The sequence below is a fragment of the Vigna radiata genome, chromosome 6, assembly GCF_000741045.1.
Source record: "Vigna radiata var. radiata cultivar VC1973A chromosome 6, Vradiata_ver6, whole genome shotgun sequence".
Taxonomy (NCBI): domain Eukaryota; kingdom Viridiplantae; phylum Streptophyta; class Magnoliopsida; order Fabales; family Fabaceae; genus Vigna; species Vigna radiata.
The window spans coordinates 13083378-13098137 of record NC_028356.1 but is presented as its reverse complement, the minus strand read 5'-3'; the positions used below and the strand labels follow the sequence as shown (position 1 = coordinate 13098137).

General features: G+C 34.8%; 1 protein-coding gene across 6 annotated transcripts; it reads right to left on the bottom strand.

Moving 5' to 3' along the window:
- Positions 1-10739: 10739 nt before the first annotated feature.
- Positions 10740-14560, bottom strand: LOC106764092. Of its 6 annotated transcripts, none has more exons than XM_022782122.1 (4): positions 13947-14558; positions 12322-13073; positions 11178-11704; positions 10740-10931 (listed from the first exon to the last, which is right to left on the bottom strand). In XM_022782122.1, the coding sequence occupies exons 1-3, from the start codon at positions 14232-14234 to the stop codon at positions 11224-11226; spliced, it is 1521 nt and encodes a 506-aa protein (XP_022637843.1). In that variant the 5' UTR covers positions 14235-14558; the 3' UTR covers positions 10740-10931; positions 11178-11223. The 6 variants fall into 6 exon arrangements, with proteins under 6 accessions (XP_022637843.1, XP_022637844.1, XP_022637846.1 ...); XM_022782123.1 differs by lacking the exon at positions 10740-10931 and having other exon boundaries at positions 10965-11704; positions 12322-12546; positions 12640-13073; positions 13947-14560; XM_022782125.1 differs by lacking the exon at positions 10740-10931 and adding an exon at positions 13508-13574 and having other exon boundaries at positions 10965-11704; positions 12322-13087; positions 13947-14079.
- Between the last annotated feature and the right edge of the window lie 200 nt (positions 14561-14760).

The window sequence follows — 14760 nt, the reverse complement described above, 5'->3', positions numbered from 1 at the left end:
GGGAAGAAGATGGTTTGGTAGTGATGACTCTTTTGGCCATGTGAAGTGGGAAAAAGACTCTCTTCGGCCGTGTGATGCGGGAAGATGATGGTTTGGTAGTGATGACTCTTTTGGCCATGTGATGTGGGAAAGAGATTCTCTTCGGCCGTGTGATGCGGGAAGAGGATGGTTTGGTAGTGATGACTCTTTTGGCCATGTGATGTGGGAAAGAGATTCTCTTCGGCCGTGTGATACGGGAAGATGATGGTTTAGCAATGATGATTCTTTGGTTGTGTGATGCGAGAAAAAGGATGATTTAGTAGTGGTGAATCTTTGTCCGGGTGATGCGAGAAAGATATTTTATTTGGATGTGAGATACGGGAAGAGGATGTCGTGTGACTCGTAGTGAATTGGTTATAGTGGTTAGGTGGTATGGTAGTGTAGAGGAAATAGGCTAGTGAGTGCTGATGTGATTGTTGTAATGTTAATGTTGTGATGTTAATGTGGTGATGGTAATGTTGTGATGGTTAATATAATTGTATATTGTATGATAAGATAATTTTGGTTGCTCACCCTGAAAGTTGTGGTTGTGGTTTCCATCTACAATGATCGTACTTGTACGGGAGTATATGATTTGCAGATAAGATCGGATCTGAATAGCTAACGAGAGTTGTGATGTTATGTTCGGGGACTTGTTAATTTTTTTTTGTTTGGCATTTTTATGTAAAGTGATATTTTGAGATTTCTAAACAATAATTATGGTTATGTTTAGCTTCCGCAATTTTAATCGAATAAGATTGTTATCATTCATAAATGTTTTATAGAAAGGTTTTGAAAAATATTGCACAATGACATCTCAAAAAATTGGGATGTTACATGGAGCATCAATTCCAAAAGTAAAATATCATAAAGTTCTCTTCTCCTTTTGAAAAACTTATTCTGCAAAACAAAGCAATAGAGTTTTTGGTACCCATAATCTTATTTGGGTCCTTGAGGTTAGAGACATATTACTTTACGATAGGAATCCAAATATATTTCCCATTTGGAACTCCAAAATGTTTAATGTTGCATTTGTTAGAAGTGTGCCCCTTTTTCATGCAATAAAAACAGCAAACATCATGCACCTTGTTTTTCACAAAAGTCCCCTTCTCAACCCATACCCTACGGGTTCTTTTAATTTGAGGTTTCCTATGTTGATGCATGTTCTTGTTTTTAACATTTTTCTTTCTAAAACCATTTTGAACACGTGAAACAGATTTGGTTACTTTAGCAAACAAATTTTCAAGAATATTTATGTCAAACATGTGACTTTTACAAGACAAATACTCAACAGGTTCATTATTTGCATCAGATTCAGATAATTTCATTTCAAGATTACTAACTTTGTTTTGTAACATTACTTCTTCATCTAATGCACTTTCATATTTAATTTTCAATTCCTTAAACTCATTTTTCAAATTTTTATGATCTGCATCTCATTTTTCAGATTCATTTAACAATTCAAGAAAAGCCTTTTGCAAATCAAACTCACTGGTTTCAATGCTAGAGGAACTTACTTGGTTTGCAGTGTCATCCGTAGCAACTGTCAAACATAGGTTTGCTTCTTCAAGAGAATCACTTGAACTACACGTGCTTGATGCATTATCCTCCCAAGCAATGTACGCCTTCTTCTCTTTGTGAGTTTTATTTTTCTTTCTTTCTTCACTTTTCTTGTTGTTTGGACAATGAACTTTCACATGACCTCTTTCACCACAACCATAACATTTGAAGCTTGATGCGAAGCCTTGATTGTTCTTCTTTTTCTTCAAGAATTTTCTTCCAGATAATTCATCGTTGACCATCAAGCATAAACTTTCTTGCTTATTAGAACTGCTTGAGCTTGAGGAGCTTGATCTAGAGCTTGAGTCAGACACTGTTAACTTATCCACATCTATGACTTCATTATAAGTGAGTCTTAAAAATTTCCACATTTCCTGTGCACTTTAATAAACAGATACTTTGAAAAAATTATCAATGTTTAGTGCAAATAAAATTATATTCCGAGCCTTAATATCAAATTGGGCTCTTATGTTTTCCTCAATAGTCTAGTCAAAATATGATTTTTCTACTTCTACACCATCAACTGTACTTTTTGGAATAAAAGGACCATTTTGTACAGCTTCCCAAATGCCTTTGTCAACAGACCCCATAATAATTTCCATTCTGACTTTCCAGAACGCATAGTTATCACCAGTAAAAAGTGATGGTTTGTTAATAGAAGCACCGTCAACATATACAAGATTTTGATTTTGATGACCGACCATTTTTGCAAATTTTGAAAAACTACCAAAGCAAGCTCTGATACCAATTGTCGGTTAAACAATCGGTATCATTCACAGACAGAGTGTAACGTAGCGGAATAAAACTTTAGTAAGCGGAAAACGTGTTCGGTCACAAAAAATAGTTTCTTTATGAGTTTGAAATTTCTTGTAAAACTTTTATCGAACATTTGAAGTGCTAAAAGATTAAAGAGTGTAGAGAAGAGAAAAACACAAATGATTTTTATACTGGTTCGAATCAAAAGATTCTACGACCAGTTGTTAATCACTATAAAAAGTGATTAACGATTTTCACTAAAAATATAGTTGTACAGTATTACAAGATAATGAAAAATGAAATGAGTAAGGGATAGAAAACACCTTCCTTCGACAAACGAACCGGAAGAGTACAGTGAGTAACTTCCTTCGACAAACGAACTGGAAGTGAACACTCTGTCAACTCGAAGAGAACCGCTCCGACTTTCGACAAAAGAAACATGAGCTTCTCCTATTCACGAGACCAGGCAGAGCACCTTGGCAACTCGAAAAGAATCGCTCCGACTATCGACACACGAAACGCGAGCTTGTCCTATTCACGAGACCAGGCAAGGGAACTGAACTAGCTTTTGAAAACTTCCTCAGACAAACTGTATTCTACAAAGGCTCTATGTTCAAAAGTTATTTTGAATTTCTCAGAACCTAAATATATAGCCATCTGCTCTGAATATCAAAAGTCAGGTTCCAACTGACACAAATAATTGATTATTGTAAGTGATAATCGATTATTCAAGTCCGTTACAGGTTTTTCAAAATGTGATAATCGATTATATGAAATGATAATCGATTATTCCTGAAGGGCTTGTGATAATCGATTATTGTTTCTCCATAATCGATTATTTCAGTAAAAATACAAGTTTTACAAAGTTTTTAAGACTTTCCTACTACATTTAATTTCTACAAATTGCTTTTAAATAATTCTAATATCCACTTCAAGTAAAACTTGCAGCATCATCAAAACAATTGTCGTCAAATTTACCAACACTCCTTATTGGTAACAAATGAAATGACCATTTAAAAATAAAATTAATAAAATAATTATTTTAATTTTAAAAATATTATTTAAAGGATAATATATATATATATATATATATGTGTGTGTGTGTGTGTGTGTGTGTGTGTGGGTGTGTGTGTAAAATACTAAGAAAGGAAAACCCTTGTATACAAATATAGATAAAATTTAATTTTTATTATGATACAATGTTCTTATTAAGCTTACACTTTTTAATATTTTCTTTGAAACTATTTATTTTTATTTTGCATAATTCATTCACGCCCACATTCAGGTATAATTTATGAGTGAACTAAAAATATAAAACCATAGCCAAATGCATAACAATAACTGTTAAATGAGTGTTGAATGGATTTTGTTTTTCTGTTTTTTTCATAACACATAGAGTGAAATTTAAAGACAAGAAAATACTTTATTTTTCAAATAACTACTCCTTATTTGGTGTCTCTTTCCCTTTGGCTTTTTTCTAGAGTGTTCCTTTTCTTCTTATTTGATCAGGATAGGTTTTGTTTCTCCTCTTCTGTTTTTGTATTGTTGTTTGACTCAATCCTCCTTTTATCATAAAAAAAAAATAAAAGAAAAAGTGAATCAAATAAATATATCAGGGCTAAGAGATTTTTTTATTTGTCTTTCATTAAATTACAATTGTTTTAAAATAAATATTATACTTATTTTATTTTTATTTTATCTTTAAAAAAGAACTTTAGGTATATCAATACTGTTATATAAAAAAAATTGAAAAAACTCATAAAATCATTTTTTTTTGAATTGGTAGTGTAATTTAAGTAATGAAACTTGAATATTTTAATATTAAAAGTTTAAAGTATAAATAAAAGTTTTATAAGACGAGTTTTATTATTTCAAGTCATCCTCTCTCTAAAATCAGTTTCCTTTAGAGTTATTTCTTTTTTCTAGATGTTCTACCTGCTGGGTCATCTGTTTGAAGATCAGAGAGTGCCAAAGTGATCACTGCAGCAAGATCTTCTAGTCTAGCCGAATAGTTCTTGCAAAAGAGTAAGTTAATTTCTATTCTTTTTCTCTAATTTTCACATTTTTCAATGCACGAGAGTAGTTTTCCATTGCGTGTGTCATTTAATCTTTCCTTTAGGTTTTCTGTTGATCAATGGTTCTAACTGTATACCCTGGTCATGTTTCCATGGTTTGTAGGTACAGATATAACTCTCTAAGCTGATGAAGCGGTTTTAGGTTCTTTTAGGATCGTTTGGTCGAAATTATGTTCTTTTAGATTCGACCAAATTATGTATTAGGACAGGGTCGACTCGGCTGATTTAAGCTAACTCATCTCGACTATTCTCCCGAGTTAACCTGTCCCAACCTTCAGTCTAAGCAAACCTTTTCGACCTTTGGCACGAGCCTACCTATCTTAACATTCGTTTTGGCATGACCCATCTTAACCTTCTACCTGGTCTTGTTGTTCACTTTGACCTGTCACAATCTTCAAACCTGGCTAACTTGTCCTGACCTTCAGCCTAAGTTGACCTTTGTCGACCTTCGACATAGACTGACCGTCTTGGCCTTCAATCCAAGAGGATATATGACCCAAGATGAAGGTATTATTTTTAAGGGTTAATTAAAGTTTTGTAGTAAGGCCTAATCCACCTTAGCCATGACTCTAACCCACTTAGCCATGACTCTAACCCACTTGAGAGGGACTTTCTTTTGGGCCCCTTATAAGGAGGCTTTTCAAAGGTCGGCTAAGGTTGGACCATGGCTCATGAATCAAGTTGACAATTCTAAGCATAAGGAATGAGTGGTGTCAGGAAAAAAAAAAAAAGAGATTGTGGTGAAGGATAAGGCACTTTGTAGTGACAACAACATGAGGAAAGAATGTGAAGAAGGTAATGAAAGTAAGAAGATGGCTATGAATAAAAACAATGTGACAAAAATAAAATGAGAAAGAGGGAAGGAAACAAAGAAGAAAATAGTACAATGACAGAAAGAAAAAAGAATGGAAAGAATACGAGAAAAAAATCATATTATATTTGCAAATATTGGAGTTTCCACATGATATATTGATTAGTCTAACATCTATCATATTATATGATTTATTAGTTATGGACATGTTTAAGATTTTGAGAATTTTAGTATAATTTAAGTCATTAGAATGGTGTTTTTAGATGATTCAAGTAGATATGGATAACAATATTATTTTTTCAACAAAGTAAAATGTAAGACCCTTGCATTCATTTTCTCTCCCGCCATTTTTTTTTCTTTTCTCTGTCTCTGTCTCCCTGTTAAGCCACTGGCAAGTGTACCAGATCGTTATCAAGTAATATAATTAGTAAACCCAATATCGTTCTTCCCAAAGGACTCTTAGGCCTTACTTTTCATGTAAACAAATCGCGTAAGACTTGAGAAAAGAATTAATTTGGTGGTTATATGCAAAGAACAAAAATAAACATGCAAATGCAGTTGATTCAATTGGTTTTAAGAAACTATGGATGAATGGTGTTGTTGGGGTTTACAATTTCATCTNATGCAGTTGATTCAATTGGTTTTAAGAAACTATGGATGAATGGTGTTGTTGGGGTTTACAATTTCATCTTATCCACTCTCATATATCTACTCTTCTTATTTACTTCACTTATTTATCTAATTGCCATGCAAACTTTCTAGCCTACCCTTAACCCAATCCCTTGGTGAAAAGAGCCTATTATTAATTACTGGCTTGGTATCCCTAGCCTCCCCTAGTAGCCAATAATGCAATGCGAACAGAAGCAAATACAATTGATCGTCCTACCCCTATCCCTAGGCGGTATTAGCATAATCAAGGAATTTCTCACCAGTTCATGACATTATCGTACATCCCTGTATCGATAAAGACAAACAACTTTTAATGAATGAGTTAAACAATAAAAGCATTAAAGTAAAGATGAGAACCCAACAATTGATAAATAAGTATATCACAAGCATATGAAATAAATAAGAATTTGAATATATGAGAGTTTCAAAAGATTACATTGTTCCCCAACAACAAAGGGTTTAGTTCACCATAATCATGGTGAAACTAGATGAAATATGATGAAAGAATGGAAGAAATAACCCTAAACTTGGTTGATTGGAGCCTAAGCATCCAAGGAACCTCCTTCAAGGTGTGTGGAATAGCTCTGGACGTTTCTCTCTGCCAAAAGAATCCCCTTCTAATTCGCATTGGGGCTATATATAAGCCCAAAAAGATAACAGAAAGATTACATAATCTAGCTAATAAAAACAGACAACCGCCCAGGTGCCTAAATTCACCACTCAGCAGTTTGCCTCTTGCCGCTGAACGGTTTCCTTCTAATTACTCTGAGCGCTCAGCGGACCATTCTGGCGCTCAGCGGCTCACTTGACCCTTCTTTTCATCATTTTTCTCCTTCTTTCATGGGTCTAAGTCCACCTTACTTCACTTCCATCTTTAATTCATCTAAAAACCCTGCAAAGCAATGTAAAACAAGCATAATATCGCTAAAACCAACTTTTGACTCTCACAAGACACAACTAAGTGTTTTACTTGATTTTAAGCTCATTCTAAACCATAAAGGGTGTGTTTTAATATCAAATTTAAGTATGAAAATAACTGTTTTTAGACCGTTATCACTCCCTATCTTTACAATTCTTTTTCACACTTTATTTAAAACTTCTTCTTCATATCTCATTTGTTTCAAAATCTAATCACATCGTAACTAAGGACCAATGATAATGACATGTTTAAACAAAGTAAGTTTCTATTTGTAGCATTGAAAAACTTAAACTATCGACTATAGTATAAAGCCATCAAGGGATTATATAAACTTATAATAATATAGTATAATTGATAGTTTAATTTTTAGAATGTTACACTATTTATTCTATAAATTCATTTTCGTCTTATTGTGTCATCAATCATAGTGGGGTCAGTTGATAAAAGAGATTTTTTCGACTTGTCACTAGTGCAAAAATGCTGTTTAACGTCGATTATTTTGGGCTTTTAACGTTTATTAAACAACCGACGTCATTACCGGTGACGTCAATGGGATGTCGAACATACATTCAACAGACATCTATAATGACGTCAGTTAGTGCCATGACCGACGTCACGAGACGACGCTGTAGGCCTAACCCGATGTTTAAAGGCACAATATAGACGTCTGTTTTCGCATTAACCGACGTCTAATACAGTTGTTGTGTTTTAGTGTAGTTTTGTTCCTGTCTTTGGATAACCTAGTAGCACACTCCTTTTTTGCTAGTTTCCCACAATAAAAAGTTTGCGTCTTTTGAATTTCTAATGGCATTTCGACCCAAAACCGAACCTAGGTTGTTGCTTAGTTCCATTTTCAACCACAAGAAGGAAAAATTACGGTGAAACGATAACTAGGGAACGACCCAGTTTTGTTTTTAGGTCGAAATGTCACCATAAATCCAAAAGACGTTGCTTTTTCTTGGAGACAACTAGCAAAGGGATAATGCGGTACTACGTTCTCCAAAAAAGGAACAAAACTACACTAAAACACAACACAAAGAAAACAAATTTTAATCAGTTGAACCAGAAGATAATCGATGAAAGACTGACAAAGGATAAACGGTAACCATAAAAAAACCACGCACCTGGGATGCTCTGCCATAAGAGAGAAAAAGGAGAGGAGGAAGACGATGATGTTATCAGAAACAATAATGCAATGCCGCAAGAGAGAAAAAGAAGAGGTGCCTCAAGAGAAAAAGGAGAAGAGGAAGACGATATCAGAAATTGCAATGCCGCGAAGAGTCTGGGGTTTATTTAAAATGAAATGGGGCGTCGGTTGTGAGGGGAGCCGACATCTATAGTCACCTAGACGTCGGTTGTCGAACTAATTCGACGACCAAGTTAACATATAAATTGACTTTTTGAATGCCCATTAGACGTCGGTGCAGAGGAGAGCCGACGTCTAGGAAGCTAAACCGATTGACGTTTCATTTCCTGTCAGGGATGTTGACGACAGTTGTGAAGGGGCGCCGACGTCTATAATAATTTAGATGTCAGTGCCCTTCTGTCGGACGTCCTAGTTTGGTGAATATAATTAATTATAGGCACATAAACATCTGGCCCCTTTAACACCGACGTTTAAATTGTAGAAATTTTTGTCTTCCCGCCTTCCGGACAGGCCAGAGACGTCGCTTTTTGACTACGTAACGTCTAAGGGCCTGGGAATTTGGTGAAGAGCATTAATTGTAGCCACGTAGACGTCGGCCCCCATTAAAACCGAGGTCAATAGACTATCTTCTCGCCTACCTCAGGCCATTAGACGTCACTATAGGGTAAAGCAGATGTCTACAATCTCATAGACGTTCATTGCCTTGAAACCGACGTCTATTTTACATACTTATTTACAGTAATGCCATCGTTCACTCATATACGTCAATCTTCCCTCGAACCGACGTCTTGTGGGTGACGTTAAACAATGTTTTTGCATTAGTGTGTTTTATCATATACTAAAGTTTTGTTCTGTTTAGATACCTTATTCTATTCTACAAGTTTTGAGTAACTTTTCTACTTAAATTTGGAATATTTTCTTTCAGGATAAGCATTTCAGATAAGTGAAACTATTAATATTTTTTATAAAACCTTAAGATGGATAATCTTTGGGTTCTCTTTCTTAATATAAAATGAAAAGATATTAAGGATTTACGTTGCAGTAGAAAAGTTTAGCATAATAGATATTATATTTTATGTATATTAGGGTGATGTTTCACATCTTTAATTTCATGGAATGAAAATTAAAATAGATGTGCAGAGGGAGTAGGCGCGAGAAATCTCGAATGTAGCAATATTATATTATATTATACGCTTTATTAATTTGTTGCTATGCTTTATTAATTTATTTTTGTCTTGTAAGGTGATTTCTTTTTTTATGATGTATGTTCACGCAAACTTAAGGTTGGTATTATCCAGTTAAATTATATACTTTTTATTAATATGTGATTTATGATTGGTGAGTTAATACATACTATTAAGATTATATATGAAAGGTATTGAGACTTGTTAGCAGTGTTAAAATGGTCAAAAACTCATTCTAAATGGTAAATTAAATTTTTGACCTCTAGGTTTATCAAATTGAGTATGAACTGGACATCTCAGGGTGAGATGATTGAAAGTGATTGGAGAGGCATTGTGGTTGTTTTGTATAAACGTATGGAGCTTTGAAATGGTATGTCTATCCCTACACTCAAAGCACTGTTCATGCTCAAATAGAGAAAAACAATGTGAGTGGTGAGAGTAGAGGGAGGTCCTCGTCTATAGTCTTAGAGCTTAGACATAGACAGACTAGGGGGATTTACCTTGCATAGTGTTGGGGATGGGCCAGTTGAACTATGCAAGTGCACAGACGACCAATAGTTCGACAGTTATACAATTCTGGATTAATCGTGTTGAGTACCTAATGCATGGTTTGAATGGTATGCTTGATTCTTCTTTTTATATGCAACTAAGCCTGATGACATTGATTGAGTATACTATATATATATTGCTTGTTTACCTAGCTCACCCTTGCTTTCTTGTTGTGTGTTCTTTGTGTATGTTTTCCTTTGCGATGATCATCTATTTGGATGTGAACAGATGTTGTTGAGAAAGTCCCCTTGAAACAAGAGTTGGAGGATGCTGATACTGCAGCTTAGTTTATTAGAATTTCTATATTTCAATTTAAGTCATTTTAAAATATTCTTATATTTGTATCACTTTGATCTACTCTTTATGTCTCATACTATGTTTAAACCTTTTGCTCTTTTGCTTAAGATTTTTAATTCTGGAATTTCTTGGATGATTGTAACTTAATATTTACAAATCTACTCTAACTGTTGTTTTTATTTGAATAATGACCATTATTGTTGTTATTATATATTTGGAATATCAAACAAATCACCCAAACTTTAGTATACAAATACTATTTCGATTTTTATTTTATGTATATAAAATAAAACATGTTTGGCTAACTTTGCATATTGTAAGAAATATTATTAAATTTTAAAATATTTTTAAAAAATGAAATAATGATAATTTCTTACATGAAAACATCTTAAAACTTCACATAAAAGATAAATTTTTGCTTTGCATTTAATAAATGAATAATTGATAATAAATAAAAAAAATGTAAAAGAATGATCAACATTAAGAGAAAATAGATATCTCTTAAAGAATTTTGATGTTGAAATGCAGAAAGTGAAGAAATATTCTACATTCTAATATCTATCAAAAAATTAATATCACCGTCATAAAATATCTACATTCTAATATCTATCAAAAATTCCGTTTAAGTGAAGTTGTGAAGAATTTAAAAAAAATAATAATGAGAAACGTTACATTTTCTGGCAAATACTTTTACCATCTTATAGAGAGCATATTAAATAAAATAAAGAAATACATTTCATATTCTAAAAACAGAAAAACAATCAAGTTTTATTATAAAAAGTAAGATTAATAGAGAAAAGATGTTGCACAAGAATTTAGAACTACTCATTTACTATCTGCATCTCTGAACTTCAGTTGCTTTTATCTATTATTTCTGTTCCTTTTTCTTCTAGTTCTCCTTGTCTCTGTGCTCAGTATTTGACTTGCCGAGGTAATTCACACCGCACTTGATATTTAAGAAATTAGAATGTCAATTACATTAGCCAAAACAAATAAATCTACACTCTGTTATCCAAAGTATTGAAGTTTACAAAGTTGAATTACGTACAACGGGGAATTATTCCCTCAAAAGAGTGGGAGATATATAACTATGAAAGCGTATATAGTTTCATGTATAACAGTTCATGTATGATTGAAGCACAAAAATGATCAAAATGTAGTTCTGATAAATTCTTCACCATGTAGTATATACCTGAAACCTGTCTCTGTTGGGACATAAAATTGTAATGTGTTTCTAATTATTCTTTGGAAAATGTCAACTGCCGGTAGAGTAATGTGTTATCTTCTCCATCAAGATCGCCATCACCATCATACTCAAACTCTGCAATAGATAATTCTTCTGACTCAAACTCTTTATCCATGTCTAAAGCACCTGATTCAATTAATTGCATCTCTGATTCTATTAAAGCTTTCATCTTAGCTCGTTCCCTGTCTCTTGGATATGTTCTATAAAGAAATGTGTAGATTATGCAGCAGAGAGCCATTGGGATTCCTATGGCTGTGTAAAGAGACTTAGCCAATGATGCTGCGTTCTCTCTGTCTGTCGAAATCTCTTGAGATTCACTAGACCCTTCAGGAAGGGGCTTATACCCATAAACATGTTGAGCCAAAATCCCCACTGCAGGGGGAGCAAAAGATGATAATATAGACTCAAAAGATCTGTCCAAGGCGTATACACTTGTTCGGGATCTCTCTGGAACTATCTCTGCAAAAATTGGACTAATGTCCATACAGGGGAATAATTAAGCAATGCATAAACATATAACTTGAACAATCCTTTCCACAATCACACAGCTGTCTTTCAGTTCTAGATCACAAAAAATGCAATAAATTATGCTGCGTTTAGCACTCTCTTTCTGCCACAGACAGATGCAGAACTGTTTGCACTTGAGTAAATAAAAGCTTGTTCGGGATATGTACAAAAGCAAAAGAAAATTTAATAATATTTCAGAAAGTGAATTGAAAAGAAAATTTGAAAACTTTGAAATTATCTGGCTGTTGAATATATTTAGTAGGGCTAATTGAAGTTACCTATTAATAACCACACTACCACTAGTCAGTTTGCACTAACCAAGTTTATAAGCAAGTTCAAAATGAAAATCATTCCAAGTTAAGATGCCACTAGCCTAGAAATTAGAGAGGACTTTATGTGTTTAACAAATCAGCAATGTATTATAAAAATACATTGAATAACATAAAAGTTTCCCGAATCATCTTAACGAAAGTTAGAAGGTGCGAGAAATTTCCAGAATATTTATAGCAAATAGATACCATTCCAAATAAGAGAAAGATGATTAAGTAAACAGACAAACTAAAGATTAGATTGAGATGTGTACTTATTTGTAGCAGGAGCGTTCCAAGAAATCAGGAGCCCCATAATTATTAGAACCAAAGCATGAGACGCTATTGAGGAGGGATCATCCGGCAAACCAAGCAAAAGAAGTGCTGCTAAGGGGATGGCTGATCCAGAGCTTATCTGAGCCAGAATTATTCTCCCAGAATTTGGAAGATGCTTGGAGAGAATATCTCCCATCTTACCTCCAAACAATCCCCCAATAGAACTGGCAACAACAAACAGAGCTATGAGGAAAGCAGTTTTGTTGTGGGTGAAGCCAGTAAGCTCTAACCACATTGGTGCGAATGATAAAGCAGACCAGGGAAAGGAGCCAGTGACACCCTGTGCAACAATAATCTGAAAAGACGAAATCTTCAAAACTGACTTGGACTCCTCAACCAGATCTTTCACTTCAGACCAAAATGTTTTATTTGGAGCTTGCCTCCTATCATTTCTACCATTATCTGAGAAGTGTGGGTCATTGGCAAAGAGGTATACTAAAACACCTACTATAATGCTTATTAGTCCAACAATGTGAAAGGAAATTCTCCAACCAGGGATTCCAAACACAGTTATTGGAGCTATCAACACTGAGAAGAGGCCACCAATAATCGAACCAACATTGCCTGTTAGTTGAAGCCATCCAAAAGCCATGCCACGATTGCTGTCATCAGTTGAGTCAGCAACAAGAGACTGGATTGCAGGTGCTACAAGCGCAAGGCCAATTCCATTAAATGCTCGTGACAAAGCTACCTACAATACAATGACTTCAAAGTTCAAAGTGAATACAATCAGCCATATACCTACAATAGCATAACAGTTATACTGACACTGTTTGCCAACTGGAAAAATGCTAACGAACAAAAACATGCTTTTGGAAATTAGAGTAGTCTTGAAGACTTTATTTTTTTTTTGTAAGGCAAAACGGTATGCAATGCTACTAGGATGGCACCGGAGACATGGTCTTGAACACCAATTTCGCAACATTTTTGAAGCACAATTTAGTGTAATAAAAGAAATTCTTTTTTTTTTTTGCTGCTCTTCTCATCTTGTAACATGTAAAATATGGTTTGATGCTCTTTCCTTTCACCTACACCTTAACTAGTACTAAACCTCTTGCTTTTACTTATTTTCTCATAAACAGAGCTATCATAGAGTTTTCAGAATTATGATAGAAAAGAGGGTACCTGTTATAAGAAAAGAAAAATTATAAGGTGATATCCCCAACTCCATGCTTTTACCAGAAATTTGAGCCTTAAAGTCCAGACAAACTTCCATTAGCAAAAGACACGCTAAAATTATCTCAGATGATTATGCGCAGATAAATTTCTCTATAAACACTTGTAAAACAACTAAATAAATGGAATCGAATGAATTTCTCCCTTCAACTAAAAAAACCTTATGCCACTTTATCGAAGTCCTTTCAAGTAGATAAGCTGATAAAAACAGTTGATCAGATATTAAGGAAACATCCCATAATATTCCAACACATTCATAATTTGTTATGCATTTGGTAGAGAAAGACCTAGATTACAAATTCTACAACCCAGTTATCCCGAATTTAGAAACACTCCCCTTCATACGAATTGAAAAATTGTAACTTGTGCTGTAAGAAACAGCGGTGACCTGGAAGAAAGTGGAGGAGAATGCAACAAGGAAGGTGGCGGCGGCCCAGAGAAAAGCGCCCAGGGCGATGACATGTGCGCGGTTGTGGCGGACGGCGAGGTAGGCGGCGATAGGGTAGCAGGATGATTGAACGATGGATCGAAAGAGAGTGAGAGAACCGAGGCCGGTGGGGTCGGTGTGAAGCGCAGCTCCCACTTCCTTGTATACTCCCGGAAGCAGTGACTCATCCGCCCTCTCCATTATCCCCGCCAGGTTCACCAGCAACAGCGTCGCCGTCTCTCCCTTCATCTCCGCCACTCACAATTCACAAATCACAAACACAGATTATGCTTCATTCTACTTCTGAATCGACGATGACGACGATTATGATGTCAGTTATTACTTGTTGAACGGTGTGGTTTCTTCTTCACTCGATGTCGCTCTGCCATGTTCCAAGTTTCAAGTTCCACCTTAACCTAATACTAGGTTGGAATTCAAGCCCGGCGCCACGTGGCGGAGTTCGGATGTGCCAGCGAGGAGTTGTTGGGAGTACGTGTGAGATGCAAAGAATTACTAAGCAGTTGGTCAACCCTATCGCACTTTATTCCATGGTATCATTCTTTATTCTTTTATTTTATTTTTATTTTTATTTTTATTTTATTTCTCTTACTTCTCTTTTCTTTGCTTTCTTTCTTTTTTTTTTTTGCTTCTAAAATTTCATGCGCTGTTACGTAGAAGCTTCTTCTACGGGCCAGGGAAGGGTTTGTCATGGGTCTTAATATGGCCTGGAAAGCCCAGAACACTAAGCTACACATGAGATGTTAGGAACTAAAAC

What these genes read in the sequence shown, in the direction of transcription:
- LOC106764092 (XM_022782122.1), bottom strand. Translation starts at nt 14,234, where the DNA reads ATGAAGGGAGAGACGGCGACGCTGTTGCTGGTGAACCTGGCGGGGATA. An exon ending in TCTCCTCCACTTTCTTCCAG is followed by an intron (nt 13,074 to 13,946) that starts GTCACCGCTGTT and finishes ATTGTATTGTAG; the next exon opens with GTAGCTTTGTCACGAGCATT. An exon ending in AACGCTCCTGCTACAAATAA is followed by an intron (nt 11,705 to 12,321) that starts GTACACATCTCA and finishes TATGGACATTAG; the next exon opens with TCCAATTTTTGCAGAGATAG.